This window comes from Phytophthora sojae (genome assembly GCF_000149755.1).
Source record: "Phytophthora sojae unplaced genomic scaffold PHYSOscaffold_1, whole genome shotgun sequence".
NCBI classification, from domain to species: Eukaryota; Oomycota; class Peronosporomycetes; order Peronosporales; family Peronosporaceae; genus Phytophthora; species Phytophthora sojae.
This window is the reverse complement of record NW_009258115.1, coordinates 10,825,915-10,853,650: the sequence shown is the minus strand read 5'-3', so window position 1 is coordinate 10,853,650 and position 27,736 is coordinate 10,825,915. Positions and strand designations below refer to the sequence as shown.

At 54.6% G+C, this 27,736-nt stretch overlaps 10 protein-coding genes across 10 annotated transcripts; 5 read left to right on the top strand and 5 right to left on the bottom strand.

Annotated features, from left to right (window-relative positions):
• Nucleotides 1-3,672: 3,672 nt before the first annotated feature.
• Nucleotides 3,673-4,819, top strand: PHYSODRAFT_472581 (hypothetical protein; the record flags this gene model as incomplete). The annotated part of the gene is made up of 4 exons (XM_009518849.1): nt 3,673-4,035; nt 4,105-4,374; nt 4,446-4,513; nt 4,756-4,819. 4 exons carry the CDS (start codon nt 3,673-3,675, stop codon nt 4,817-4,819), a joined length of 765 nt encoding a protein of 254 aa, XP_009517144.1.
• Nucleotides 4,820-5,026: 207 nt separating this feature from the next.
• Nucleotides 5,027-7,123, bottom strand: PHYSODRAFT_467666 (pyruvate kinase; the record flags this gene model as incomplete). Its single annotated transcript, XM_009518848.1, has 6 exons — nt 5,027-5,302; nt 5,351-6,111; nt 6,190-6,415; nt 6,500-6,699; nt 6,771-6,885; nt 6,911-7,123. 6 exons carry the CDS (start codon nt 7,121-7,123, stop codon nt 5,027-5,029), a joined length of 1,791 nt encoding a protein of 596 aa, XP_009517143.1.
• Nucleotides 7,124-7,507: 384 nt separating this feature from the next.
• PHYSODRAFT_349401 (hypothetical protein) lies at nt 7,508-9,224 on the top strand (the record flags this gene model as incomplete). The annotated part of the gene is made up of 4 exons (XM_009518847.1): nt 7,508-7,708; nt 7,787-7,933; nt 8,018-8,155; nt 8,250-9,224. The coding sequence occupies 4 exons, from the start codon at nt 7,508-7,510 to the stop codon at nt 9,222-9,224; spliced, it is 1,461 nt and encodes a 486-aa protein (XP_009517142.1).
• A 52-nt stretch (nt 9,225-9,276) lies between these two features.
• On the bottom strand, nt 9,277-9,561 carry PHYSODRAFT_472353 (hypothetical protein; the record flags this gene model as incomplete). Its single annotated transcript, XM_009518846.1, has 1 exon — nt 9,277-9,561. One exon carries the CDS (start codon nt 9,559-9,561, stop codon nt 9,277-9,279), a length of 285 nt encoding a protein of 94 aa, XP_009517141.1.
• Nucleotides 9,562-10,105: 544 nt separating this feature from the next.
• PHYSODRAFT_261176 (hypothetical protein) lies at nt 10,106-12,771 on the top strand (the record flags this gene model as incomplete). Its single annotated transcript, XM_009518845.1, has 16 exons — nt 10,106-10,140; nt 10,202-10,262; nt 10,338-10,503; nt 10,569-10,661; nt 10,735-10,790; nt 10,863-10,898; nt 10,966-11,012; nt 11,084-11,115; nt 11,194-11,264; nt 11,323-11,691; nt 11,754-11,870; nt 11,942-12,044; nt 12,121-12,170; nt 12,234-12,350; nt 12,425-12,496; nt 12,571-12,771. The coding sequence occupies 16 exons, from the start codon at nt 10,106-10,108 to the stop codon at nt 12,769-12,771; spliced, it is 1,626 nt and encodes a 541-aa protein (XP_009517140.1).
• Nucleotides 12,760-15,280, bottom strand: PHYSODRAFT_344112 (hypothetical protein; the record flags this gene model as incomplete). The annotated part of the gene is made up of 1 exon (XM_009518844.1): nt 12,760-15,280. The coding sequence occupies one exon, from the start codon at nt 15,278-15,280 to the stop codon at nt 12,839-12,841; it is 2,442 nt and encodes an 813-aa protein (XP_009517139.1). The 3' UTR covers nt 12,760-12,838.
• Nucleotides 15,281-16,778: 1,498 nt separating this feature from the next.
• PHYSODRAFT_477368 (hypothetical protein) lies at nt 16,779-19,458 on the bottom strand (the record flags this gene model as incomplete). Its single annotated transcript, XM_009518843.1, has 3 exons — nt 16,779-17,984; nt 18,155-18,242; nt 18,320-19,458. 3 exons carry the CDS (start codon nt 19,456-19,458, stop codon nt 16,779-16,781), a joined length of 2,433 nt encoding a protein of 810 aa, XP_009517138.1.
• Nucleotides 19,459-19,892: 434 nt separating this feature from the next.
• Nucleotides 19,893-24,417, bottom strand: PHYSODRAFT_284526 (hypothetical protein). Its single transcript, XM_009518842.1, has one exon. It carries the CDS (start codon nt 21,809-21,811, stop codon nt 20,723-20,725), a length of 1,089 nt encoding a protein of 362 aa, XP_009517137.1. The 5' UTR covers nt 21,812-24,417; the 3' UTR covers nt 19,893-20,722.
• Nucleotides 24,418-24,572: 155 nt separating this feature from the next.
• PHYSODRAFT_323316 (hypothetical protein) lies at nt 24,573-26,774 on the top strand (the record flags this gene model as incomplete). Its single annotated transcript, XM_009518841.1, has 1 exon — nt 24,573-26,774. The coding sequence occupies one exon, from the start codon at nt 24,573-24,575 to the stop codon at nt 26,772-26,774; it is 2,202 nt and encodes a 733-aa protein (XP_009517136.1).
• Nucleotides 26,775-27,067: 293 nt separating this feature from the next.
• PHYSODRAFT_476031 (hypothetical protein) lies at nt 27,068-27,715 on the top strand (the record flags this gene model as incomplete). Its single annotated transcript, XM_009518840.1, has 2 exons — nt 27,068-27,165; nt 27,253-27,715. 2 exons carry the CDS (start codon nt 27,068-27,070, stop codon nt 27,713-27,715), a joined length of 561 nt encoding a protein of 186 aa, XP_009517135.1.
• Between the last annotated feature and the right edge of the window lie 21 nt (nt 27,716-27,736).

Below are 27,736 nucleotides of genomic sequence, written 5' to 3'. Positions count from 1 at the left end.
ACGCTTTATCTGTTGTGCTTGCCTGGTACATGGAAACCAGTTAGTTTTTGTCCCCATCATAAAATAGACACGTTCGCCAACTTACTTAGATGCTTGATTTTTCAACTTTCGTGTGAGGGCCTCCTCCTTCGCAGACACGTCCTAGAAAATGAACGGCGTAAGTCGTATTCACCATTACCTGGAAACAAATGTGAGCTGAAGCGACTTACCTGAGCTAGCTCACTTTTCAGGGAATAAATTTTGTTTTCCCCTTCTGAAATCTTTTCACCCAGGTGAATGGCTTCCTTCATCTGCGAACGGATCTCTGTGATGCGATGCTGGACATTCCTTTTCTCCCCCGCATATTGTCTTTCTTGTTCCTTGAGATCAGAAATCTAGGGAGCATAATTTTAAAGTTAAATATGGCATGTTTCAAACCTGTTTTGAGTAGGCCCAATATCTGCAACACCTTACCTCTCCTTGAATGCGTTTCTCCTTTGATGTAAGATCAGCCAGAATCTTTTTCATTTCAGTTTTCTCGTCTTCATTTGAAGTGGACGCGGCCAGTAAACGAGGATTTAAGAGATCGTTTGTGCGCGTTGTCACATTGCGGTTGCCGTACTTGGAAACTGCGTTATAGTGGCACAGATCGTTAGCCGCACTGTCAAACAAAACCTACTTCACGTCGCCACCACGAAAGTGCAATACTAACCTGAGGTGACGTATTTTTTGTACGGGGTCACAAAGGCAGCCTTTCGTTCTGCTGAAGCAATTTCCGAAAAGATCTGTCCGCCTCTGTTGATGATGTCTTCCGTCTGCTGAGAGCCCACCATCACAGTGTGAAGACCTCCATGGGCTCGGAGAGCTTCATGCACAATGTCAGGTGCAGTGACCAGCTACAAAAAAAGAGCGATGATACGTGTAAGTCAATCTCACGATCATAGCTCAACTACAGCAGATCAAATCACTGTACCTCATCTAAGTAGCCACGCATCCCGTATCTATCGCAGTACTCGTTCATTTGCTCCGCCGAGTATGGCCTATTGACAGCATGGCACCTGCCATCTTCCACGTTCAAAATCGAGGCTTTGATGCGGCGATCTGAATTACCGTTATTCAGCTCGCGAAGGATCGTGTTGTAGTCCTCGTAGCACTCTGTCACCAGTGCCGTCAAAAGCCATTTTGGAAGGGTGTCTTCAACATACTTCGCATGGATTGTTTCGTTGAGCTTCATCTGTTAGGAGGTAGAGTGGCCACAGGCACACAGTATTAGCTGAGCAATTTAGAAAGGTAGATAGACAAATGACTCAGATATGTAAGTTACCTCAAGTGCGATGGGACCCCATACTTTTCGCTTAAGACGATGTTGGTTGTTCTTGACCCAATCCGCAGCGCGGATACAGTCAGGGTCAGATCGCTGAAGAGCCAACCGGCGCTGTACATCCTCGTTGTCCAATTTTTCGAGCTTGCTAGAGACCTTCCGCTGTTCGTTATCCAAATAGGATAGCTCGCGAGCAAGAGCTTCTTTCCGACTGCGAATTTCAGTTTCCTAGACGTTATTGAAAACAACGTTAAATTATAGTCAATAACCTTGCAAATAAAAGTTGAAGCCCGAGCTGAGCATACCTCCATATCTTTGGTGCGCTGCTGCCTTTCCAGTTGCTCCTTTTGCTCTCTGAGGTCAGCATTGTCAGCCATTCCCTCTCGTTCTCTCTGCCACTGCGTCGTTTAACAACATCATGGAACCCACCAAGCGGAAGTTTCAGATTAGAGTCGATCTGGAAATTCGATACACGCGAGAGTGAAAAAATAATGTACCTCTGCCACTTCACGTTCCAAGCGCTCAAGCTTTCGGCGAGTGGAATTATGCTGATTACGCAGCTCCTTGACATCCGATAAGGTTTGACTCTGAGCGCTTTCCATCGTCTCAATCTGCAAAAAATAAAATTGGGTTAGAAACTCGGGTGACAACACGCAACCACAAAACTCTAAATACCACATACGTGGTTCTTTTCCTGCCTGATCCGCTCAATCAGCTGACGCTTCTCGGTGTCAACTTCAGTTTTCCTAATTGTTTTGCATGCAGGGGTTAGCGCGATGACATGTAATTTTCCACAGTGCCCGTTTCTTACTCGTTTTTGACTTCATCCAGCTTGCTCAACTCATGTTTAAGAAGGGCTTCAAGAGGCGCAATTTTGTCTCTGCGTTCATTCTACAAAACATCAAAGAATGATTAGCACGACCGGCACTACACAGTGAATCAAAAAGCATAAGACGCACGTCCATCGCCTCTTTACAGCGCTTTTTCTCCTGCTTAAGCTCCTCGACCTCACGCTTCGCGTCCTCAAATTCAAGCCACAAGCATTTCTTCTCCATCTCTTCCGTCTGCAGTTATTCACCGAACACAGCAAGCATGATTTCAATTAAATCTCATATAAATATCGTAGCGGCCACACGACATCACGCACCTCTTTGATACGCGCTTCGTAGTCTTCAATCCGCTCCACTTCTTTCTGCCGTTGAGCGTTCTCACTCTTCTTCAGATCCAGAGCTGCGCGCGCATGCTCCAATTCCTGACGATACATCAACAACAATGACTTTGTCAGATACCTGCAACTTCCATCATCCAGCTCGTAGCTGCACCCCCACGTCAACTCACTCGTCCTTTGTCCGACATGCTGTTCTGCAGCTCAATGATCTCGTCGTGCTTCACAGCCAAGTCGCTGTCCGTGATGGCGTTCTCCGTGGCCTTGAGCAGCTGCACCGCGTTCATCCTCGAGAACTCTCCGACCTTGTCCTGCGGCAGGAACTGGCACAGGTTGTCGATCTGGATCTTGGCCGCCTCCATGATGCCCGCCACGTTCTTGAGCGTCGAGTCCTTGCCGTTCACCTGCCACGTGCTCTTGTTGTCCCGGAAGATGTTGCGGCGGATGACCTTGTTGCCGCGCTCGAAGAACAGCTCGATCTCCGTGTAGCCGCTCTCCTTCTCGTGGCGCACGAACTGCCCCACCTTGTCCGCTCGACCGAGCAGCTGCACAGCACCAAAAAGCATGAAAAAAGAAAAATTAGTATATCCACCATAACAATTGTTAACAAATATAATAAGTAAATGTACCCGCGTGCTGCCGGCCAGGCCGACGCAGAGCGCGCAGACGATGGAGCTCTTGCCCGTGCCGTTGGGGCCCAGGATGAGATTCAGCCGCGGCCCCGGGAAGAACTCGGCGTCCGAGTAGGTCAGGAAGTTGTGCAGCTTGACGCGGAAGATCGACCCGTCCACGTACTCGTCCGAGCCCTCGGAGCTCGAGACGGTCACGTCCGCCATGGCCATCGCCGGCTTCAGTTGTTAGTTAGTCTTGGCAGTGTGCCCTTTTCCCGCGAAAAGTGCATGTGATGTGCGCCACACCAACTATCGCGTAATTGCTCATTAACTTTACGGCCATCATTTCAATGGCGTCGTCCACCTCGAAGCTCGTGGCTCGAGCCGCGCGGCGCTCGACGCGACTCGCGCGCATCAGCGAGCGCCAGGCGCTGCTCAAGACGGTGCCGATGCGCAGCTGCAACACGCTGTTCGTGCCGCCGCCGCAGCTGCCGTTCACGGGCTTCGAGCTGCTGTTCCTGGGCACTGGCGCCGGGTCTCCGTCCGTGCGACGCAGCCCGACGGGCGTCTGCTTGCGTCTGGCTCGCTCCAATTGGATGTTCGACTGCGCCGAGGGAAGTCTGCGCCAGCTGATCAAGAGCGTCGTGCGGGTGCCGCTCACCACCAAGCTCTTCATCACGCACCTGCACGGGGACCACCTCTACGGCCTGCCTGGGATTCTGTGCACGCTGGACAACCACAACGCCGAGTACAAGGACCCGCAGACGAAGGAGAGAGCGCCGCGACCTATTGACGTGTATGGGCCGTTGGGACTCTTTTCCTACTTGAACACGGCCTTCTCTACAAGCAGCACGAGGCTGACCAACTTGAAGATCACGGTGCATGAGCTGGTGTGCCCCGAGATGCTGAGCAAGACGTCGGCACATGAGAAGTTCATGAGAAATGCACCCAAGCATCCTGTAAGTTTGGAGATTACTGGAGTTTGCGTGAAGCTGGGACTAATTTTTTTATTGTTCGTTGCAATTTAGAGTCTGACGCGGAAGTGGGTCCACGCGGAGTCAGATGGAAATGGCGACGTGTGGAACGTGCTGGACGATGGCAGGGTTATTGTGAAAGCTGCCACGGTAAAACACACAGTCACTTGCTTCGGGTATGTTATTGAAGAGTATCCAGTTCCTGGCAAGCTGAATATGGATAAGCTACGAGAACGCGGTCTACCGCCTGGCCCGAAGTATCGTACGCTCAAGCTTGGAGGAAGCGTTGAACTTCCGAATGGCGAAATCCTTCACGCGTCCGAGGTTCGTTGTCGGCGCAGTATTTTCTTTTGCCACGGTGTGAAGTTGCTTACACTTTGCAAAATGCATTGCAGGTAACTGGTCCCAAGGCTCGTGGACGCAAAGTTGCCATCCTCGGCGATTCAGCCGACTCATCGCGAATGTTTGACATCGCGCAAAACTGCGATGTAAGTCACTATTGCTGTATTCACTCGGCAACAAAGCTTTCTCACCACCCTCGGTGATGCCTTTCATTTGACAGGTTTTGGTTCATGAAGCAACACTGGGCCATGAGATGGTGAAACAGGTACGAATGGCGCAGCGTGATTTCAGGTACAACCCTACATAATGCTGAGTCACGTCTACGGTTTCCCCTCTAGGCGGTTCATCGCGGACACTCCACAGCTCTCATGGCAGGGCACGCAGCCAAGAAGATGAATGCGACGTTACTCGCTTTGACGCACTTTAGTCATCGCTTCCGCCACTGGTCTGCCGACTTCAAAGCTCGCACTACGCTTCATCTTGCGCTGGAGGCACAGGAAGCGTTTGGGCGACGAGCAATTGTACCAGCGTCAGATTTCCTGCGCATCCCGATCCCCCGCGCACCCCACGAATAGAGTACCAGATAGATCACCCATAGACATTTTTTGACAGCACCAAAACGTTTGCTGTTGCATTAGGTGAACGGTATGTGAATCCCACTGAAAAAGCTGTGCTTCGGACTCGAGTAGCTTTGTTTGTCTATCTCGATCACCTTCACCACGTTGGTAGACTTTGATACGGCATCATCCAGTCCGTGAACTAAGATGACAACGTCATGGCTTTTGATCAAACCCTTCTCCTTTGCAAACGCGATAGCTTTTAGAGTAAGGTCGTCCACGTCGGTCATAGATTCCACAAGCAGCGCCGTCACTCCTCTGCAAAATACAAGGAAACCAAACCGTGTGAGACTCTGTGAGCACCAAGAACCCCGCTCATAAGCCTTTCCTTACCGTGAAACCCCTGATAGCTGCCGTGCCGTCAGAGTAGAAGAAGTGACAGCCAAGATGTTGGCCTTTGGACGATACTTCGCAAGTAGTTTGGTACTGTCGCCAGAGTCTGTGAGTGAAATGATGAGCTTCACGTCCATGTCGAGCGAGATTTCCACAGCCGAGCTGGCGACAGACTCGCACATACTGACATGTTTGCTGTTTGCTGCTCGATGCAAGCGGTAGACCTCCGCGTAGTCAAGCGCTTGTTCAGCTTCGATACAGATTTTGGCCATCGTAGCTACGGCCTCCTTCGGGTACATGCCCTTTGCCGTCTCCGCTGATAACATCATTGCATCCGTCCCGTCCAGTACTGCATTTGCAACGTCCGTACATTCCGCATTGGAAGGGGTAATTTTCTTCGTCATGGATTGCAGCATTTGAGTGGAGGTAACGACAGGCTTTCCGGCACGGTTCGCTTTCCCAATGATCATCTTTTGAGCTAAGAACACGCGCTCGGGCGATAGTTCCATGCCGAGATCACCACGACTGACATGAATGCCGTCAGCCTCTGCGATAATCTCGTCAATGTTTTGAAGGGCCTCCTGGCTTTCAATTTTCGCGTGAACGCGGATATGTCGACCGGCCTCGCCTAAGCAATCGCGAATCGCGCGCACATTTGCAGCCGATCGCACAAAGGACCCCGAGACGATGTCTACACCGTTCGGGATCGCAAAGTTCAGCAGATCATCCTCGTCCTTCTCAGTAATCCCGGGTATCTGAATGGCCGCCCCTGCACATAGATATGAAAAGCTTCAACTCAGTTCGAGATCATACCCACCAAGCAACGGTGAAGCGGAAACCAACCAACCTGGAAGGTTCATGTTCTTCTTCTCCTCGAGAAGATGGTCGTTGTGCACCCGCACAACGATCGATTCTGGTCGGCACTCTATCACCGTCATCACGAGGCTTCCATCGTCGCACAAAATCTTGGACCCAACTGACACCGACGTCGGTAACTGTTCATACGTACACGCAATGCGAGAACTGTCTCCTTCGACGCCATAGTCCGTAGTGATCTCCAGAGTCTGCCCAGCCTACCAGATCCACATCGACATCACCAATGCCAGTAAGCATAGTGCCCCATTCATCACATGAGCCTACCTACCACAACTGCACACCTTCAGCTGAACAGGTTTGTGTCCTTTTAGGAATCCGCTCCTGATCTCTGGCCCCTTTGTATCCAGCAACACAGCACAATGGCAACCTGGTCGTGCCGCCATCGCCTCCCTCAAATTCGACAGACTTCTCATGTGCAGTTCATGGTCACCATGAGAGAAATTCAACCTTGCAACATTCATCCCAGCATCCAGAAGTTGTCCTAAAGAGATGCACATCTAACGTCAGCTTAACCCAGTTGCAATTACAACGACTCATGCAAGAATCCCTCACCAAGCATCTCAACAGACCAGGACGCCGGGCCAATGGCGCAGATGATCTTCGTCTTGCGCGCGCGAGCAGTCGTTGCGGTCAAAATCTGCTTGAGTTCAATGCCCACGTGAAAGTTCTGCAGTCACCAAGGCACCGCCAACGATTAAAATCCCTCTCATCAGCCAATCCACGAGCAGCTCCGTTAACGGATCCCTTGGACGTACCGCAGGTTCTCGAGCAATAGACGACGCCTCGGGCTTGAACACGTCGTTGAACTCCTGCGACAGCGACCGGTAGCGGTGCCAACTGCCCAAGCGCACAGGCGGGAAGCCGCTCACGCGCAACTGGTCGTAGGCGGAGGACGGCGTGCGCATGAGCTCGTCGTCCTTGGAGCGTCGTCGCGGCAGCGAGTGCATTAATGTGCCCGTACGAGGGTTTCTGGCACTGCCGTGTCGCTCGCTCATGCTGCGGCGCATTTGGTGGCGATGGACGCTGCAGCTGGAGACCAGCCGATGCGCTAGGTGGTCGCCTCGGGCCAACCAGCTAAATGATTCGAATATGCATTTGCACGTTGCATTTCTCCAGGCTTTCTTCAACCCTAATAGATAGACCCGGGTCGGGTAAACCCTACCTGGAACACAAACCCTACACTTCGTTTCATCGACCCGACCCGTGGAAGAGGTGAGAGGTCACTTCAATTGAGCTGAGCTGCTCGTTGCAGCGACTGCGGATAGGACAGGCCGACTGACTGCTCAAGTATGAGCGAGCCGGAAGAGCGAGCTGCGCGTAAAGCGCCGCCCTCGCTGTTGAAGACGCTGCTGGCCAAAGGACAGAGCGCCAAGGACGCGCTGACGCACGACGGGAACAACGCCTCCATCATTTTAGATGACAAGACGTCGCGCGAAACGCCGTGGACGCCCAAGAGCTTGGGGCGAGCCAAGACTGCCATCATCTACAAAGTGAGCGTCGTATTGGAGCTTTACCATGGTTGCAATAACAGGTTTAGCTGATCTTGTTGCTCTGTTTTGGCATGGTAGCAAACGCTGAATGACACGCTGTTGGTGCTGGAGCGCAATATGTTTTTCATCAGCGGATGGGTGCCGTACTTCGTTTCCCTGCAGGAAGACAGCATCCTCATGTTCACTAGTCGCGAGAGGTGGGAGCAAGGGCTGAAACCCGACAAGGTAGAGTGCAAATTGTTGGGAGCCCGTGCTCCATATTGAGTTCTAACTCTCTCTGCATCTTTGCTCTGCGATGTATCAATGTAGATTATTGAGCTGCACCACATGATGCTGCTCGGTGACATGAAGGTTGACGTAGTCGACAAATACTCATCGCTCCACGACGAAAGCGGCAGCTTGCGATTATTTCGACGCAAACTGTTGGAAACAGACGAGCTCGATGAGGTACAGTACGGCCAAGATGACCGGGATGCAAGCAAGATGCCGATCAACTCATAGGTTGCCTGTTTTTGAATCTACCGGTTATTGTGTTGTGTAGTGGCTGAACGAAGAACTGCGTCAAAGCTTGGTGGTCTCGTCGGGTAGCACAATCGATACGCTCGCTGCGAACAACCCGAATGCGAGCACGCACAGCATCTTAGAGTTCGGTTCCTACAGCCAGAATACGTTCGAGTTGTGGACAAAAGCGATTCGCCACATTCTTACAATCAAGCGCGAAGAGCATGCTAGCGGTTCTCGCAGCAATCAACCCAAGGAAAACGAAGCGGAAAAGCAGTCGGGTGGCGAATCGACATCTACAGCAACATCGACTAAAAGCTGGGTGTCCCCAGGGCAAGATTCCAAGGTGACTCTTCTTCAAAGTGAACTCTGGTGCCACCGCGTTCTTTCAGGTGAAAAGGAAAAAGCAGAGTCGGAGATGCGACGAATAGTGGCAATGGAGAAGCTCGTGGCTCAAGTTACCCACCCGCAAATGGCGCTACTGGTGTATGAGAAGGTGAGCCGCGTGCACGAGCTATTCTCCGCCAACTGCAGGCGGGAGATTGAACTACTCGACCGAAGGGAAACCCCAATGTCGGCAGAGGTGCTCAACTTCTTCGCAGATCATCTGAAAAGGAAGTACTCTGTCTTTCTGATCCTTGCACTAGCCTACGGGGTTCAAGAGGAAGAGATTCGAGAAGCTCATGAGCGGATGTGTTTAGAGAACGCTGCTGTGAATGCTGGCGTTGGTGGAGGGAGTGGAGAGCAGCAGCGGACTGTCGCGTCCTATGGGTTTGAAGACCCGGAGAGTATCGAGCTATACGAAAAATACCGTGATGCTGCTCTCAATTACCACAAAATGAACTACGGGGACACAGCTGCAGCGGAGGAGGAAGATGCCATCATGCACCTGCCAGTCATGCTGCAAGTCGCTGTCGTTCGACAGGTTTTCGAAGAGTCAAGCGCAATGCTCTCCATTCTGAACACTGTCAAGGCTCGTCTAATGGAGCACTGCGCCCAAGAGAATGATTCCTAGAGTCGAGGGAGTCCATGTACCATCTGCATGTTCACGATATTCCCCAACACGCTTAAACTGTAGGAGTGTGTTCGAACTTTTTGTAAACGCGTGCTTCGTAGGAAGGATTTTCACCCACGAGCGCTTTGTCGAAGTGGTCGTGCATTTCGTGCACTATCTGGCGGAAGCTCGGGTTGCCCATGTAGTGTCTTGCAAGCTCCTCCACTCCACACTCGACTTCTTCAGCAGGGGGTGTCCCTGAGTCTTCAACAAGAGGATCGATATCTAGCGCAAGGTAGGTAGCCAGTAGCGTAAGTGATGAGAAAAAAGTTACCGCGCACAGCAAACAAAAGACCATGTACCCCACATCTCCATCATTGACTCCGCAGCGCGCAGCACTTCATCTTGGCCTTGCAACCGCAAGCTACATCAACAGCCCCACAGTGAAATGCCAATTTTCTAGTATGCCATCGTCCAGCACACAAGTCGGTATTAATTACGTGAGAGCGTTGCCGTCGTCCACGACAATCCGCAGCAGTCTCCCTCGAACCCACACACTCTTGATGCGGTTCTGCGCGATGCTTAGGGCAGCCGGATGCCTCTCAGCCGAGGCGGAGCTTAGCGGAGGTGGCCCGACAAAGACCTTTAAGTGTCGGTCGCTCACAGCCATCGAGAAGCGACGGCGCAGGGCCTGGAGGCGGCCACACGTCCCACGTGCACTCCGTTGCCGCACGATCCGCACCTCGAACATGGCGATATTGCAGCAATGCAACTTCAACATTCAAACGGGCCGGGCCGAGTTGGATACGGGCTGGGCCCGTTTGACCATCACTCTTGGTTGAAGTACACAGCTTTGACAACCTTCCCCCACACAGCACGAAGAAGCCTGCGGCTTGAGGAGGATGAAGGCCGCTGCAGCGCTGCTGCGGAAGAAGTGGTAATGCCTTAGACGGCGTCTAAAATGCTGGGCAGAAATGGCTAACGATTTGTGTGATCAGGAACGCCATCGTCGTTGGCGGAGGACACAACGGGCTCGTCGCTGCTGCGTACCTGGCGAAGGTAAGCGTCTGCTGTGGATAGCTTCTGATCTATAAGGCAATATCAACGTGGCAGTAAACGATCTTGAATGTACAGGCGGGGAAGAGTGTCTGCGTGTTGGAGAAGCGGCACGTTGTCGGAGGGGCAGCTGTGACGGAGGAGATCTTCCCTGGGTTCAAGTTCTCCAGAGCGTCGTACGTGTTCTCGCTCTTCCGGCCGCAGATTATCAAGGACTTGGATCTGCACAGACATGGACTGGAAGGTGAGTGCAACGTTACCGTTTTTTCTTGCTAGTGTGGCTTGTAATGATAACCTGGTGCGATGCAGTTTTCGTTCGGGATCCGTCGTCATTTACTCCGACACGTGACGGTCGCAGTCTCATTCTGGGGAGTGATACGAAAAAGTCGCAAGCTAGCATCGGTAAGGATGTCGAGTTTTGGAATGCTTGTGGTTAGCAACGCTGATGAATGTGTGCACTGGTTAATTCATCCAGCCCAATTCTCGACTGCAGATGCAGAGGCGTACCCTGCGTACAACAAGATGCTGGAGGTAGGATTGTCTGGAGGTAGGATTGTCTTCATGCCTTATTATTCTATGCACTTACTCTCAATTTTGCTACAGGAAATGGTGGATTTCTTTTTGCCGATGCTAGACGAGGTACTGGTTTTACTTAGTTTGTACCTTGATAGAATTGTTTGCTCTAACCCATTGTTACGTGGGGTAGCCACCTCCAGATCTCTACACCGCTTTCGATTCGAAGGCCCCGATAAGGTGAGTAGTAGAATGCGGACTATGAACTTACGTTGGATTAATCCGATTACCCTCTTTCTTTCGCTCAATAGTCGGCGCGCGGACGCAGTAAAGGCTATGGCACGTTTAGGCTACCGCTGTGGCAAACTCGGGAGTGACTTGACCACCTTTGTGGAGTTCATGGCGGCACCCGCTACCAAAGTCCTTGACAAGTGGTTCGAATCGGACGTGCTGAAAGCCACGCTAGCAACGGATGCAATCATCGGCGCAAAGGTAATCCATCCCGAACACAGCAACTTTCCTTCATGAAACTAACACGTCGTGCTCGCAGGTTTCCCCCTCTACTCCTGGATCTGCCTACATTCTTTTTCATCACGTTATGGGAGAAGTGAATGGGATCAAGGGAGCATGGGGACACGTTAAAGGTGGAATGGGTGGGGTTTCTCAGGCCATTGCGAAAGCTGCGGTTGAAGCTGGTGCTGAAATACATGTTAGCACTCCAGTCCGATCGATTAATGTCGACGGTGGTAAAGCTCGCGGCGTTCGTCTGGAAAGCGGGGAGATCATTGAATCCGACTGCGTCCTGTCAAACGCGAGTCCAGTCACAACATTGCTCGATCTGGTTGACAAAAGGGACCTACCGGAGGACGTAGTGACCCATTTCAAGCGAAACTGGAACAGCGAATCGGCCTCAACGAAGGTATCAGCGTTGCACTGTTGGCAAATAGCTGGTTTACGGCTTACTGACTTTGTGTATGTTAGATCAATGTGGCTCTTGATCAATTGCCCAACTTCTGTTGCTTTCCAAATGGCGGCGATGGCAACACACCAATGCCGAACCACTACGGCACGATTCACTTTGAGGACTCGTTGCAGCAGGTACTCCTAAAACGTTTTGCACGCTTTTGGTTGGCGTTTGATCACTTTTGTTTCGCTTGTACATGGAATAGATCGAGGATGCGTTTCTGGATGTCCAAGGTGGAGTTTGTTCGAAAAGACCGATAATTGAAATGAACATCCCGACGTCACTGGATCCGACGATTGCCCCGCCAGGTACGATTGTAGGGTATGTTCTTTGGCGTGTTCTAAAGGGTTTCCTTAAACTGACGGCCATGCGTGTTACGCACAGGGAAACATATCGCTTTGCTTTTCGTGCAATACACGCCGTACGAACCGAAGGTAAGTAAGAATGCCAACCCCGTTGGTGATGCTTATTTTGACAGCGGTGTGCGTTGGTTGTAGGATGGAAGCTGGAGTCAGCCAGGAAAGAAGGAGCGATTTGCGAACCAAGTTTTCTCGGTCATCGACGAGTATGCTCCGGGTTTCACGAAATCTATCATCGACTACGACATGCTTACGGTATGTGCCCAGATCCTCCATCGGGATATCCACAACTCACTCGGCTCATGTTACTTTACTGGTCTTCTCGGTAGCCTCCAGACCTTGAGAAAATATTTTCGCTTCCACGTGGGAACATTTTCCACGGCGCAATGGGATTTGATCAGGTTTGGCCTTTGAATTTGACTTGGACCTCTAAGAAAGGCACGTTTCACTAACATTATTGTACCCTTCATGGCAGCTCTTCTGGATGCGCCCAATGGCCGGATATTCAAACTACCGGTCGCCGATCGAAGACCTGTACCTCTGCTCGGCTGGCACGCATCCTGGTGGCGGTGTCATGGGAGCCTGTGGTCGCAACGCAGCCATGGTATGCTTGAAAGACCAGAAGCACCGAGCACATCGATCCAGCGAAAGTTTAAAACGCGCAGTCAAAAAATAATTTACCTTAGTAGTGTTCTACGTGCATCTGCTGGTACAACTACGGCGCCGTCTTTTGTTCAGTGAGTTCAGGCTTCTCCTGCCAGAGTATGCAGCTGAATGCTGCGACGCCCCGTGAAGGCGGCGTCCAGCATCTCATCTTCGTCCACGAGGAACGAGTTCGTTGTGTCGCTCACGTAGCTAAACTTGCCGAACGAGTCGTAGTCCATCTCCGATCTTGCACGGCGGTGGCGAGAGCGAGGGGTCTTCCAGGGGAAGATGACGCTGAAGATGTTGCCCGTCGAAGCCGTCTTCGAGGCCAGGTACTTGTCGAAGTTGATGTCTGGGCTCTTCATGCGCTCCTCCTCCATGGACATGGGGGCAGGCACCCACGGCGGGGTGATCTTCTTGCGGAGGACGAAGTTCCATCTCACGTCCTTGAAGAACGGGTGCGTGAGGATGTCGCTCGTCTGGCGTGCACCGAGACGCTTGTTTGGATCCTTCTCAAGCAAGCCCAGGATCAGGCTGCGAGCGTCCGGGTGGATGCCACACTTGGACGGGAACTTGACGGGCTCCTTCTCGATGAGCTTGTACAGCACTGACACGTTCAGGTGATGGAACGGTCGCTTGGCAAGCAGCATTTCGTACAGCAAGATACCCAGGCACCACCAGTCCACGGCCTTACCGTAATCACGCGAGCGCTTCGGCTTCAAGAGCTCCGGAGCTGTGTACGCGGGGGATCCAGCCATGGTACGCGCCCCCGACATCTGGTTCACGTTCGTCTTCGAGAGACCGAAATCAACGAGAGCGATGTTACCCTCCACGTCAATCATGATGTTGTCAGGCTTCAGGTCACGGTACACGATGTCGCAGGCATGCAGGTGCGACAGTGCGAGCACGATCTGAGCAGCGTAAAACTTCACGCGGTCCAGCTCAAGTGGGATCTTCACGCGGTGCTCCTTGTTGTTCGAGAAGCGGTTCATGTGCGTGTACAAACTGCCGCCCGAGTAGTACTCCATGCCGAGGAAGACGCGCGACTGACTCTGGAAGGAGAAGCGCAGCGGGGCGATGAACGGGTGGTGCACGTCGCGAAGGATTCGCATTTCAGTCTTGGTGCGGAGCTTGTCGTAGTTGGACATCGAGCTCTTCTCCAGAATCTTCACAGCGAAGATTTCACCCGTGTTTTTGCGCTCGGCCAGCACCACTGTGCCGAAGGTACCCTTACCCAGCACACGGTTCACGTGAAAGTGCTGGATCGACAGCGACAGCACACGCTTCGACGTCGAGGCCTGGAACGCACGCTCCGCCTTGGCCGCCTTCCGCTCAGCGTCAGACATCTGGAACGCGGCAATGTCGACCTCGATCTGCATCTGGAGGTTCAGCACGCGACCGCCGGGGCTGAGCTGGATCTCATCACGCGTGGTGAACGTGAACTCGCGCTTGAGCGACTTGTTCCAGATCGTACCGGCAGCCAGCACCTGCAGCACGTTCGGCTGCTTCGTCGTCATGTAGCGCGACACCGCGAATCTCTTAAACAACACGAAGCGTGAGAATCCTAGCACAACGTCCACGAGGCCTTCCCGTCCGTAAAACTTGGTCGAGGGGAGGAACTCGCACGGGTAGGTCACCGACACGACCATCTCGGGCGAACAAATCGGGAAGAGCGAGATGAGGTTGGCCGCCGAGTCGTCCGCTCCCGTCTGTTCGAGGAACTGAGTCGTCCACATGGAGTAGAACTGCTTGATCGTGGCCAGGTTCCTGGCCTTCCAGTCGCCTGACGAACGTACAGTCTGAGCCAGCAGCCCGCCCGTCGAGAAGGGCATGGGCGCGCCGGCCGCCGAGTTCCACTGACTCGCCCGCGCGCTCTGGACACTCTGCAGGTCGGAGTCGCGTCCGTTGGAGGCGCCGCTGAAGCTCTGGCCGGGCTTCTGGCTGTTGGCGTTCTGCACGGCCTGCTGCAGCATCTTGACCCAGATCTCGCACTCGATGCTGGAGCGCGTGTACATGGCGAAGATCTTGTTGATGGTCGTGGTGATGAGCACGCCGTTGGAGCGGTTGGGGTCGCGCGAGGCGCCCGTGACCGTGACGCGGCCGCGGAACTTCTCCGTGTCCATCTTGGCCACGTCCTTGCTCACGTAGTACGAGAAGGTCGTGCCCGAGAGCACGGCGTAGCGGTAGCGCCAGGAGCGCACGACGTGTCCCTGCTTCCAGATGTATCCTTCCCAGTCCGTCTCGAAGATGTCCTCGAAGGCGCTGCTGAGGTCAGGCGACACGCTGAGCCGCGTGCGGTTGGGCGCGAAGCTGCCCGTGGCGCTGCGCTCCGTGACCGACGAGTAGCTGGCCGAGCCGTCGAAGTAGTCCTCGCCCTCGTGGCCGTACACGGTCATGCTGGGGCGCATGCTGTACGACTGCGCGCGCTTCTCGAAGCGGCTGCCGCCGCGGCTCGAGCCGAGCATCATGCTGGAGCGTTCTCGGAGTGCCATGGCGTCGGCGTCTTCGGCGGAGAAGAGCGTGATCCGCTGGCGCTGCATGAGGCGAAGAGAGGGGGGGGGAGAGAGAGAAGCTAGACGGCAGCGAGGGGGGAGGGGGGGTCTATCGAGCTGTTCTACTCCTTGCTGGCAGTGTTCCTCGGGGGCGAAGCGTCCTCGACGAGAGGGGAGTGCGACTGGGCGCTCTGCTCGTGGAATGAGCTCCGAATTTTGGGAGAGCGCGGAAACGCATGTGCCATAACCCGTCCATTTTTAGCCGTCGCAGTCTTTCCGGTGCGTTTATAGGGCCTCCCAGTATGGAACCCGTGTAACGGACCCCGAACCCCACTCCCTCGTCTGCAGGTTACGGTACACTGTACCAATCTACCGGTTGATTCTCTGTGCACTATGTTGCGAAACGACGGGTACGTTATAACGGCATGGCCGCCCAAGCAGCGACGGCCGGCCAGCATGGCGCTTGCTTGTTTGTCTTCATCTCGCCTCGCATGCCTTGACTTGGACGCGCTCAGCCGCAGACAGAGCCGAAGATAGCCAGCGGGTGGCGTGGTTGCGCGCCAAAATCCGAGAGCGACCGGCCGATCGGACTTTCACTGGCACCGGGTAACGGGAAAAGCCAACGAACGCGATACGTCGACCGCACCACCACGCCAGACCAGCGGCGAGAGTTAATCGGCGCTTGTTCGTGCCTCGAACCACATGTGGAGGTCGTCATCGAGCGCCACTTTGCATCTGCAGCCGCATTGCAGCCGCAGCCCCGGCAACTGGGGAGGGGGCGCTTCAGATGGACGTCCAGGGCTATCTGTGAACAGGTGTCCCGGGATCAGGTCGACATGAAATCGACTGTCGATCGAGCATCCTGATGAGACCAACGCCGTTGTGCCTATGAAGGGTAATGCCTGTGGCATTTCTACCCGGGCAGAAGGCGCTCATGTCTCCGGATCCTGCCGCTCGCCGTCCGCGGTGGACTCCACACCGTGGACCACAGCGCCAGAAGCTCGCCATGTCGCGCCCCGAGGTCACTTTGTTCGGGCACCGCCAGCGCTCGCCAAGTCACACGCACGTTGCGATGGTGTTTTGTCCTCGCTGCGAGCACTTGACACAGTGTCCTCCTCCGTATGTACGGCCTTTGATGCTCGGGGTCCTGGGGTACGGATACCGCCGACGGCAACGAGACCGTCCAATTGCACCATGCCGACTCCTGCTTGCACCGGTGCACGCGTGCCGATGAACCCGGCCGAGCGTCTTATCCGGTGGGAACGCGACCGATGCACAGCACTTTGCACGCATGACACCGTCCACACCAAGGAGCCTCCTTAGGAGGCGGTGCCGCAGGCAAGTGCGTCAACGACTGTCCCAAAGATCGGGACGTGCTGTGCTTGGGATTTGAGACGGTGGGGACGTCTTCATTATGTCGTTCGAGCGATCTCCGCCTCGACCTCAAAGTACTTCAACCAACTTTATCAGATTCGTTCATTCGCCCGAAATTCCGGTGCTTCCTTGCTCTCTGCAGTTCGTGTCTTGCTGCGCTCCTCCAGCTTTGTCACTGTTGGAACGACGGATCTCGTCGAAACGAGATGGGAGGCGAAGCGATCGGAGGCAGCGCATTCGGCTTGGCAGGCGCGAGGTGACGCAGGATCTGCTCGAGTTTGTTGTCGAGGTCGGCCATCTTCGTCTCCATCTTCTGCTCAACCAGTCGCAGTTGAGCCTCCAACTGCTGCAATTGCTGTGTCGCTGCGGTGCTTCGTGCAACGGGGTGCACTGCTCCGCGCTCCGGTCTTCGATCTGCTACATGTACCCCCAAAACGGCAGTGGCGTCGCTGGCCGGGTTGTTGAACTGCTCACCTACGGCATGAGCCAGATCCGATATGGAATTGTACCTGCTGGTTTCAGGTGGTGTTTTGCCTTCGTCGACGAGGGAGTCTTCGGTTATCGGGCCAAGAGGGGTTTTGTTCGGAATCGTGGCTGACGCCGCAGAAGCGTTCTCGGAAGTAACAGCAACGGCAGCGGCGGCGGCGGCAGCAGCAGCAACAATTTCGTCCGAAGCACGTCCGCTTCCTTGATCACCCCGCAAATTGTGCGGTGTCAGAGCATCAGACGTACTGAGCAAGTTCGACAACCGTGGACGAAAGTTGGCCAGAGCCCGAGTTTTGTTGCGCAGCTTCTCCATGTTCTTGTAGGCCTGGATAGTCTTTTTCATCTTGGCGTCGGCTAGTGCAGTCATCTTCTCCATGCGCTCAGGGCCTTCATCTTTCCACATCTCGCCCACGCGCTTCACGATCAGCTTCTTCATAGCAGTAGCGAATTCCGGAAATTCTACCAAAATTTTGTCGAAACCCTCTCGAGCTAGAACGCAGAGCTCCGCCATACACTCAGCCTTGACGCTGCGCGTGCGTTCGACCTCCATCACCACTCCGATCTCGCCAAAGAAGTCTCCCTGTGATAGGAGGATGATCGTTTCGTCCTGCGGCTTCTTGCACTTTTTGGGTGGCAGCACACGGACGATGCCTTTCACGATCATGAACAGTTCCTTGCCGATTTCTCCCTCTTGGATGATGAAGTCGTCCGGCATGTAGATAACTTGGTGCAACTGCATACAGATCATTCCCAGCACGGCGTCTGTGGCTAGCTGGAAAAACGGGATCTTTTGCAGGTTGTCCTTGAACAGGTAGATCGCAATTTGTCTCCTCAAAGTCAATGACATACCCGGATCGTGCAGCAAATTGAGCTGTTCGGACAAAGCTCGATTCTGTAGTGGCACTCCAACGAGTTAGCCTGAGGAAGTCAATGAAAAAAAAGACATGTAGACCACGTACGTTCAGCCAGAGGTAGTCGTAGTACGCCGTCACTCGTGCCTAGCAAGCACAACGATATCAGCACGCCCACTCAGTTACAGCGAAAACAAAATAAGCAACACACCCGCAGTGGCTTTGGTAAGCTCAGTGCGTCCATCTCGTGAGTGACATGATCCATCTTCTTCCTAAACGCGTTTTCAGCCCGGTTCCAGCTTCATTGCAGAACAAAAAAATCATGTCAACGTTGCTAGTAATCAGCCCTGGAAACTGTACCAGACTTGGTATGTACCTCTGTACGAGACCGACGATAGTGCCAAAGAGGATAGCTGTCAAGACAGCACCATAAACTGACAATGCGACGGACCAGAGGTAGACGGAGCTGTTTATGTCGTCGCTGGAGGAATGGTTGTACCCGCCGCTGAGAAATCGGTCGCTGGCTTCAACGTGTGTGGCCGATACGCCCAATAGCGACACCATGCCGTGGTGAAAAGCGACCCAGTAGACATCCATTTCGCCGCCGTCTTGGCAGTGCGGTCGAGTGGCCTCAATAGCGTCTGCGCACGGTTTTAGAATCGCAACCCACAAACATCCAGCCACATGAGCTGAGAAGACCACCGTATTGAGCGAAATAGTGACGCTCGAGTAGCGTTTGTACCGCTTCAGATACTTGACAAAGCGACCGAGACGCAGTAAGCGCGGCAGTTTAATGTACTTGATCATCTTGATGGTCTTCCTTGTTGATACGCTGGTCGAGGTGTCATTGATAAAATACTCGAAAGGGAACGAGGAGGCGATGTCGATGGGGAACCAAATCGAGCGGATGTATGCTTTGCGAATTTTGCGTGGGTTCATTATCACGGCGCCGTACTCGATAATACCCGTTCGGAGTCGCAGTGCAATGTCCAGGAAGCCCCACACATCCAGCACCTTCATAAACACATTCGTAGTATGGGACGGCACGTACCAGTCGAAACACAGCATGAACGGGATAATCCACGAGTAGTAAACAACGATGAATGCACTCATAAGGTCCCACGACGTTTTGAGAGGCGATTGCGGATGCAGCACCCAGCGGTAGCTCACTCGGTCCTGCATCTCGAACAGCGACATCCGCAGTACGTTGATGGTCGCGTTGTCCGACGCCAGCCTCAGCAGACTCCCTGTGGAGCGAGACCACGTGTTGCTCCGTCGTGGGGTGTTTGCAGCGTCCGGCGTAGCCTGCACCTTGCTGTCGCGTTTGTTCAACCTGCCGAGCAGCTTTTTAGTCACCGGGACGGTTGTTGGAACTGCAGTGGGCTCCTGCTGCGCGACTTGAGTCGGGGTTGGTGCTTCAGTCTCCTCGCCACCGGCTTCGAGGATCGTGGCTTCGGTATCATCTTCAGCATCCCCCGCCACAACCAGGGCCTTGACCGGCTTGCGCCGGAACATAGTGCCCGTGCAGAACTAGGTCAGATAAAGGCGATCGCACAGGTTGGCAAGATGCAGCGAACATGTACACATTTAGCTCTGCTGGACGCTCGCACAAGACAACGTCCGTAACGACAAAAAAGGTCACAAAATATTCACAAATACGCTACAATTCACAAAATTCGCGACATCAAGGACGCGATGTCGCTCGGGTTCCTGACGGAGTCGGCGCTGGTGCCGTCCAAGGCCAAGGAGATCAAGGTGGACGGCAAGTCTCTCGTGGACCTCAAGGCGGTTGTCTACCAGAAGGACCAGGAGCGGAAGCGCCGTCTGCAGGAGGCTCTAGCGGCCGAGAACGACGAAGAGCGCTCCAGTGGTCACGGGGCTCTTCGTTTGGGCAAGTACGCGCACCTGCGAGGCGGCAGCAAGCGGCGCAAGCGGTCGGACGAGGACCGCGTGGGCAAGAGGAGTCGCAACAGCGGAGTGGAGGCCCGCAGTCGACGCGATGAGGAGGCCAAGCAGCGAGAAGCGCCGGACGAAGACGACGACGAAGCGTGGAGGAAGAAGTCAGCGGAGATGCTACAGAAGAAGGCGAAGCTGTACGAGGAGATGGCCAATGGAGGAGGCAGCGACAATCTGAAGGGAGAGTGTCTGGTGGACTTTGAAGCCAAGAAGTATATGGCCGAGGCGGTGAGTGCCAAGGAGAAGACGTTGGTGGAGATCACGGACGAGTTCGGGCGGACGAGAAGCGTTGCGACGGACAGTGAGGAATACGCTGCGTTCTTGGGCAAACAGCAGCAATATGAGAGTGACCTGCGTCGCAATGAGGTGGAGAAGCACCGTCGTAATTGTCCAGAAGAGGACGATGGTGCAGAAGGCAAGGCTGGTGACGGCAGCTTCGTGGTCTCGCAGTGGGAGAAGCGACTGAAAGCCACCGAGAAGAAACACTTGCAGGAAGTGCATGAGCGAGCGACGCTTGCGCAGGCGCTGACGCACTCTTCGTCGTCGGGTGCGGTGAACAGAAAAACAAGGAAGCAGCTACGCTTAGAACGTCTGCGCAAGCAGCGAGAGAGTGCGACGACGAAGAACGAGGAGCCGGCCCAATTGAATACATCGCGCGACTCGGCTGCGTCTGAAAAAGCGACGGACTTCCTGAACCAGTTGTCGTCGTTGATGTAAGGCCTTAGTTGCAAATAAAAACTATCGACGCTCTCATTATCTCGTTGCAAAGGCTGGACAAGCTGCCTGGTTCTAGGTCTATTAGTCTACAGATACTTCGAGGTATTCACGAACAATTGGCACGGGGAATCTTCGACGATGGTGTCGTTGCTGTCGTGGCACCAACGTACTTCAATGGCACTAGCGGGGCTGATGAGGCCTTTGATACACTCAGTGGCACGACAGAATACATGTTTGGCACCTTCTTGGTTGAATCAACGGGCTTCAGTCGTGAGGGGTCTGCTTCGCGAATCATAGCGCGTGCAAGCGCCACCATCGGGTCAATGAGGAGAATACCAACAAAGTGCGTCTTGCCAGCAAATACAAACGGGATCTCGGTGCAGCCGAGAATGATGACTTCAGCTCCCTGTTCTTGCAGCTGCTTAGCATAGCGGTGGAAGTTCGCTTCACACCTTGCTGATACCGACGGAGCTGTGCTCTTCACTCCCCATTCGCGGTTATAAATCGATTCGTGCAGCTCCTGTTGCGTAGCTCCTGTATTCACCTCAACAACTGTGTACCCGCGAGGCTCCAGTAGATCGTGATACACGCGCGAGTTGCGCGTCCCAGTCGTAGACATCAATCCAACTCGCTTGCACGAAGGCAGCTTTTTTTCGACGTAGGCCACCGTCTCTGCCAGCATATGCACATGATCTACATCGCTTGCATGGCCTGTACGTCGAATGAACTCGTCCCAAATCGGTTGTGCGTGGAACGTGTTGCACGGCACGCCCACCACAAGCCGCGCGCGTCCTGCAGTGGCAGCAGCGTGCATCATCGCAAACGTCCGGGCCATTCCGCACGCCGGGTTCTCCACCTCCTTGACCGAGTCGCAGGACACTTCACTGCAGCACGAGCCGCACTCGGAGTCGGAGTCTGTAGCGTCGGCGCTGGAGCTCGCGGCGTAGACCAGATACTCGGTGCGGTCCGTCATGTCCTCGGAGCGCGAGAAGTGGCAGACGTTGAGGTGACCCTGGTCCTCTCCGGCGCTGTCAGTGTTCTGCAGTATGAGCTGGTGCAGCAGCAGCCCAGCGGCAGGGCCGACACCGCCGCAGATGCCCAGCATCACCTCCCGGGGCTTCGTGGTCTTGATCTTCTTGACTTTGACAGCCACGGGCGACTCCATAGGCGCAGATGATGCACAGGCCAAGGACATGATCGCTTGAATGATGGCAGATCGCTTAGAGGGGGCTCAATGACGGAGGCGCCGCGCCGCGCAGAAGCATTCCACCTCTGAGACTGCGCGTGAAGACGCTTCCAGGGAATGCCCCACCCTCTGCCACCCACTTCAGAATGCTTGTCACGTCACTGCAATAGACGCGGCATCGGCAGATGCCAATCACGTCCGCAAGCCTTGCGGCGCAAGGGGCATTTTGCAAATCATGCCCCTTTTGTATATCGGGTACTCCTGGGGCTTTCAAAGGGGTAGCCAGATCATAATTGTATGTCTGTGTATTGAAAACTAGAAAGGGGCACTACGAGCATGTATAAGAATGTATAGGTGGTGGTCTACGCTAGAGTGCTCGGCTTGGAGGGCACCGAACATTACACCTCACCTTCCATCGCGTAGTTGCTGAGTCTCGGCTCGTCGTACGCTTCAGCGTGCTGAGGTCACTCTCCACCCTGATCGATATCTTCAACGTGGATACGAACGACGGCGGCATCCACGGCACCATGCAGATCTGCTGCCAGTGCTGGGGCTACTCGAACGGCGACAGCGCCACCTGCTGCAACGTCCGCCGCAGCCACCAGTACTGCTGCTGCGGCGACAACGTCATGCTCGACCAGCGTGTGAGCAAGTTCAACGCGTGGGGCGCTGACGCGCACAACATGATCGCGCAGCAGGTCAAGCAGTCCACGGCCACGTGGAAGATCATCAACTCGCACTACACCACGTACCACCACTACGCCAGGCACAACCTGGAGACGTGGTTTGGCCAGCTGCGCGGCTCGGGCGTGCCCGTGTGGCTCGACGGCCACACGCGGCGAGAAGCACGACTACTCGCAGCCGCTCGGCATCCACTTCCTCGAGAATGGCGCTGGCGGCGGTATCCAGAAGGATTCAGCCCGTCGTACGCGGAATGCATACACAACCTCCATAATCCCTTTTGACCTGCTCCAGGTTTCCGTACAGCCAATGCTGTGACTTCAGTAATCTGCGTCTACCGATACTGACAGTCGCCACGAGGCAGCGGGGCTATCATCCTCACGTCACTGATAAAGGGAAGGATGTATGTTATTCACCGTCAAATGGTAGTGGACTGGAAGGTAAGCGGTAAGAACTTCTTAAACATATCTTCGTGTGTGGCGGTCTTATTTCTCTGCTCTCCGTCGGCCTTGCTGTTAAACAGCGATAATGAATTGGATGAGCACCACTTAAGGTGGTTGGCCGCTTTGATCTTGCCCACATTCATAGCCGCCTTCCGTGCTCCTTTCGTGTTTAGACTGCATCGCTCGCACAAACCCATCCAGAGCGAGTATTGTAGTTGCGAACCCTGCTTCGCACCGTGGACGTTGTTAAGCAGCTTAGAAGGAAAAAAAGTATATTTTCCATACAGTACTTAGTAGGAAGGTTTGTGTGGCTGGTCGATCATGCCCATTTCAAGGACTAACTATATGCATGTTCTGTAGTCCTAACACACTACAGGTCGAAATAGCGTACAATCTATTCCCTTCATCATCAGGATTTCCTTAAGTTAGTAATACGAGGGGGCACTCTTGGAAACTTTAAAAGGGGTATTTCAGTATTTTTCTGTCCACGCTACCCTCCGGACATGAGGACGCGCTGGCCAATCACTGATTGGCAGCGCGTCCTCAGAAATCACCTTGACTGTGCGTTGAAGTGAACCAAGATTGAAATGAACAAGGCTGACGCTGAAGAGAGTCATGCGCCAGAGTGCGCGCACGGTGTTGGCTTTAGAATGCTTTTTTAAAGTCACCGTTCCCGACACGGTACATGGGTTTCCGGGCTTGCAACACATCAGCGTTTAAGTTGGCTTGGCCCTCACCGAGTGAGCCACTCGGCTGCCAATGCGTCCGTGCCACGGACCACGAGTCATGGGGCCATGCATCGAGAAGGTACCCTCGTAGAGCGAAGTTCACTCATAATTTTCGTTTAAGAAAGGAGAAGAACGAATTCATAGCAAGCGACCTGAGCTGTCATGACACGAGAGATGAAGTGTGCGGATGCAATACTGCCGTGCACGCCATGGCCGATGGCTGGCTGCGTGAACAGCGATGCTCCCTGCTCCACCGGAATGCAGCGAGTGGATCGTCGACAACTTCAACTTGTTGCTCATCCCCATCGCGTTAAGACGCGACGTCTTAACTTCAGAATGAGCTTCCAATGCGCCTAGCGACCGACAGTACATCAGGCCGAACTATCATGCGAAAGCACGGCAAGTTGGTCCAATGCCCTCCAACGTCCTCCAAAGAGATCTTGCTTCAAGAGCGCAATCCGCGTGACAGCACGGCATCATTTTTCGAATCCGAGTTTTGTCCAGTCGGCGCGCTCGTCGTCTCTGAGTGGACAAAACGCGGCAGAAACCCAGCGATTGGCCGGAGCACTGCCCACCGGTTGCACCCATTTGTGTACGACCCCGCTGCTGCCACTGATCGCCAGCGTAATCTGAAGAAATCTGAGAAAAGTAGGTACCGCGACCGTCCTGCAAACGTGTACATATGCTTGAGCAGCGGATCCCTTTCTGACTGCACGCCGCTCGCCATTGCCCAAATAGACCGCAACAGCCGCAGGTCGACACCAAGCAACAAGCGGCGGGCCATATTCCGTTAGGTTTCCTCACCGCCCGATAATATCAAGTCGGTAATACGGACCACTACCGGTCGGAGCTGAAGCGTGGGGTCCAGGAGTGTCCACGCCGGTTCAACTCTTTGCGACGAGCTCGTCTCAGACAAACATGCCGAGGACAGCAGTGCCGAGGCCACCGTCACCCCCGCAAGTGAAGCTGGAGCTGCCGCACACAGCCAGCGAGCACACGATGCCGCTGGTGCTGCAGCCCAAGGCCGCGTGGAAGGACTCGGAGCGCATCGCGCAGTTCATCGCCAACGTGACCAGCGCTGTCTTGGTGGTAGCCATTGCCAGCTACTACCTGGTACCGACGGCTGCACTGGCGATGGTCGAGACCCCGCGTCTCGCCGCGCAAGTGCACGATCGCGCGGTGTGGACGGCAGGAAACGCCTCCGTCGTCTTCACGGACGGGTGGACGGCCATGCAGAAGCTCGAGATCAAGCCGTCCAGCTCGTTCGTGTCTGTCCTGCAGCGAATGCTCAACAGTCCGCAGGTCACTGCGGCGCTCACGCTGACGATCACGTGCTTGATTCTCCTCCGCAAGTACAAGGTCATCGGCTGGTTCCTGTATCTGCAGGCAGGCGTGACGCTGCAGTGGGGGATTGCACTGTACCAATTGGCGCGCATTCTCTTCTCCATGTCGTGCTACTTCACAGTAAAGTTCGTTAAGGTCGTGATCGCGCTGCTCCGACGCGGGTATTCCAGTATCTTCGGCGTTCGCAACCGACAGGCTGTAGCATTGCGGCAGCTAATGAAAACAGCTCCGACACACGCGGTGTGGGCGGAGATGGCCGAGTACCTGGACACGCTGGAGGGGAAAGACCACTGGAAAACCACCATCTCGGACGAGGACCTGGAGTATTGTGACTTTGTGCAGTTGAAAAAGAACTTCACTGCCTTGACGCGCGCCATGAATGAAAAGAAGCCGAATATTCGAGAGCTGCGGTACATGATTTCGGCCTGCGTGATGCGCAACGAACTGGGCGTGGACTCGCCCAGCCTGCACCTCGAGTGCAAGTCTGGCACTAAAGCCGTGATCAACGAGTACAATGACGCTGTCGTGCGTGCGCTGGAGATGCTTGGCAACGCGAGCGAGGACGAGTTCCCGCTTGCGGAAAAGGTCCAATTTTTCAAGCACATCAAGCAGTCGTTCGGGTCGACGGCGTTGTGTCTGAGTGGAGGCGGCTCCATCGCCATGTATCACAAAGGCATTATCAAGGCGCTGCTCGAAGCAGATCTAATGCCCAACATCGTATCTGGGTCGTCTGGAGGTGCTATCACAGCAGCCATGATCGCTTGCAAGACCAATCAGGAATTGCTGGACGATATCATCCAGGACGACGTGTCGACGAGATTCATTCCGTTGGGCATTCGCTGGTTCCCACCGCTTCTGGAGCAGATAACACATTGCATCAAGACGGGCTTCCTGGTTGAGTGCTCGACGTTCGAGCGTACTACCCAGCATTACTACGGCGAGCCATTGAACGAGGTGCAGAAGACGATGTACTACACGTTCCAGGATGCCTACCTCAAGACTGGTCGTCACGTGTGCATTACTGTCTCGGCCTCGGACGTCAACAGTGCGCACAAAGGCCCCAAGAAACTGTTGCTGGACCACGTCAACTCGCCGCACGTTTTGCTTTGGAGTGCCGTGGCGTGCTCCTGCTCGCTGCCTGGCATTATGAAGAGCAAACAGCTCATGGCGCGCGACTTTGACGGCAATGTCGTGCCGTACAACTCGCTGGGCAAGGAGTGGTGCGACGGCAGCATCCAGGCCGATTTGCCTATGGAGACGATGGCTAGCTGCTTCAACGTGACCAACTTCATCGTATCCCAGGTGAACCCACACGTCGTGCCGTTCGTGGGCGACGAGATCAACCAGCCTGGCTTTCGCAAGAGCATTTTCCACACGCTCGAGAGCGTGATCGCAGCCGACGTGCGTCACCGCCTCAAGATGCTGGCGTTCCTCGGGCTGTTCCCCAAGATCTACGGCCACCAGTTCAGCGCGTACTTCCGGCAGAATTTCTCGGGTAACGTGACCCTCGTGCCCGAGTTTTCGTTCCAGGAGGCCGTCGGCATCAAGGCCATCCAGAACCCGACCAAGCAGGAAATGCACGACTACATTGAGGGCGGGCAGCGCACTGCGTGGCCGAAGCTGGCCTACATCCGCCACCTGTGCAGCATCGAGAAATGCCTGGACCGCCAGCTCAGCCGCTTGCGGGGGCCGTTTGTTGTGCCCTACAGCAACTGGCTGCACCCAGACTCCAAGGAGCTTCAAGCAAACCGGAACAAGACACCACACACAGCATAAGCTGTACGAGTAGTACACCACGTAACGACAGTGCAACATTTCTTAGCCTGGTTCTTGAAGTTGAGCGAGCGTTTGATATGGCTTCACTCGCACTTAGCCGGGGAACTGAAGCACCGGAATGCCTTATACCACGAAGGAGATGGCGACCGTTCGTTCGCTGCTTAGAGCGAACAACCCGATCCCAGAGAACACGAAGAAGAATGGAGAGTATCATGGACATATCGACCTTCGCCACGCCGCAGACGTCGTATCCCAGCCCTGTGAAGGCCAACGTGCCCAACGCCGCGACTCCGATGGACCTCGCGCAACTGGTGGAGACGCTGGAGCGCGAGCTTGGACGAGACCCCGAGCTCGCCATTAAGCACAAGCCCAAGCTCCAGCAACTGCTCGAGTAGGAAGAACGATCTATCTATATGCATTCATTTTCTCTAGCTGTCGTGACGGACTGTGTACTGATGCATCGGCGGTGAATTGACAGAGACTTCCCCGTGAACATGGAGGAGCTGCAGCGCTTTGCGCACTTCGACCCGTCGCGTAACTACACGCGCAACCTCATCTCCACGGACAACGAGACGTACGCGCTCATGCTGCTGTGCTGGAACCGAGGCAAGTACAGCCCGATCCACGACCACCCGACGGACGGGTGCTGGGTCAAAGTCATCCAGGGACACGTGAACGAAGTCCGGTACCAGAAGCAGGACGACAAGCTCGTGGAGACGTCCAACATCGTCCTCACCTCGGGGGTCACGTACATGGACGACTCGTTCGGACTGCACAAGGTGGGCAACCCCAGCCAGGAGTGCGACGCCATCTCCATGCATCTGTACTCGCCCCCGTACGAGAAGTGCCGCGTCTGGTTCGACACGGAAGACGCGGACAAGTCGTCGGTGTCGGTGGCCAACTACTACACCGAGTACGGCGAGAAGGTCGAGTTCTCGTAACTCCTCCGCTCTCGGCTCTTA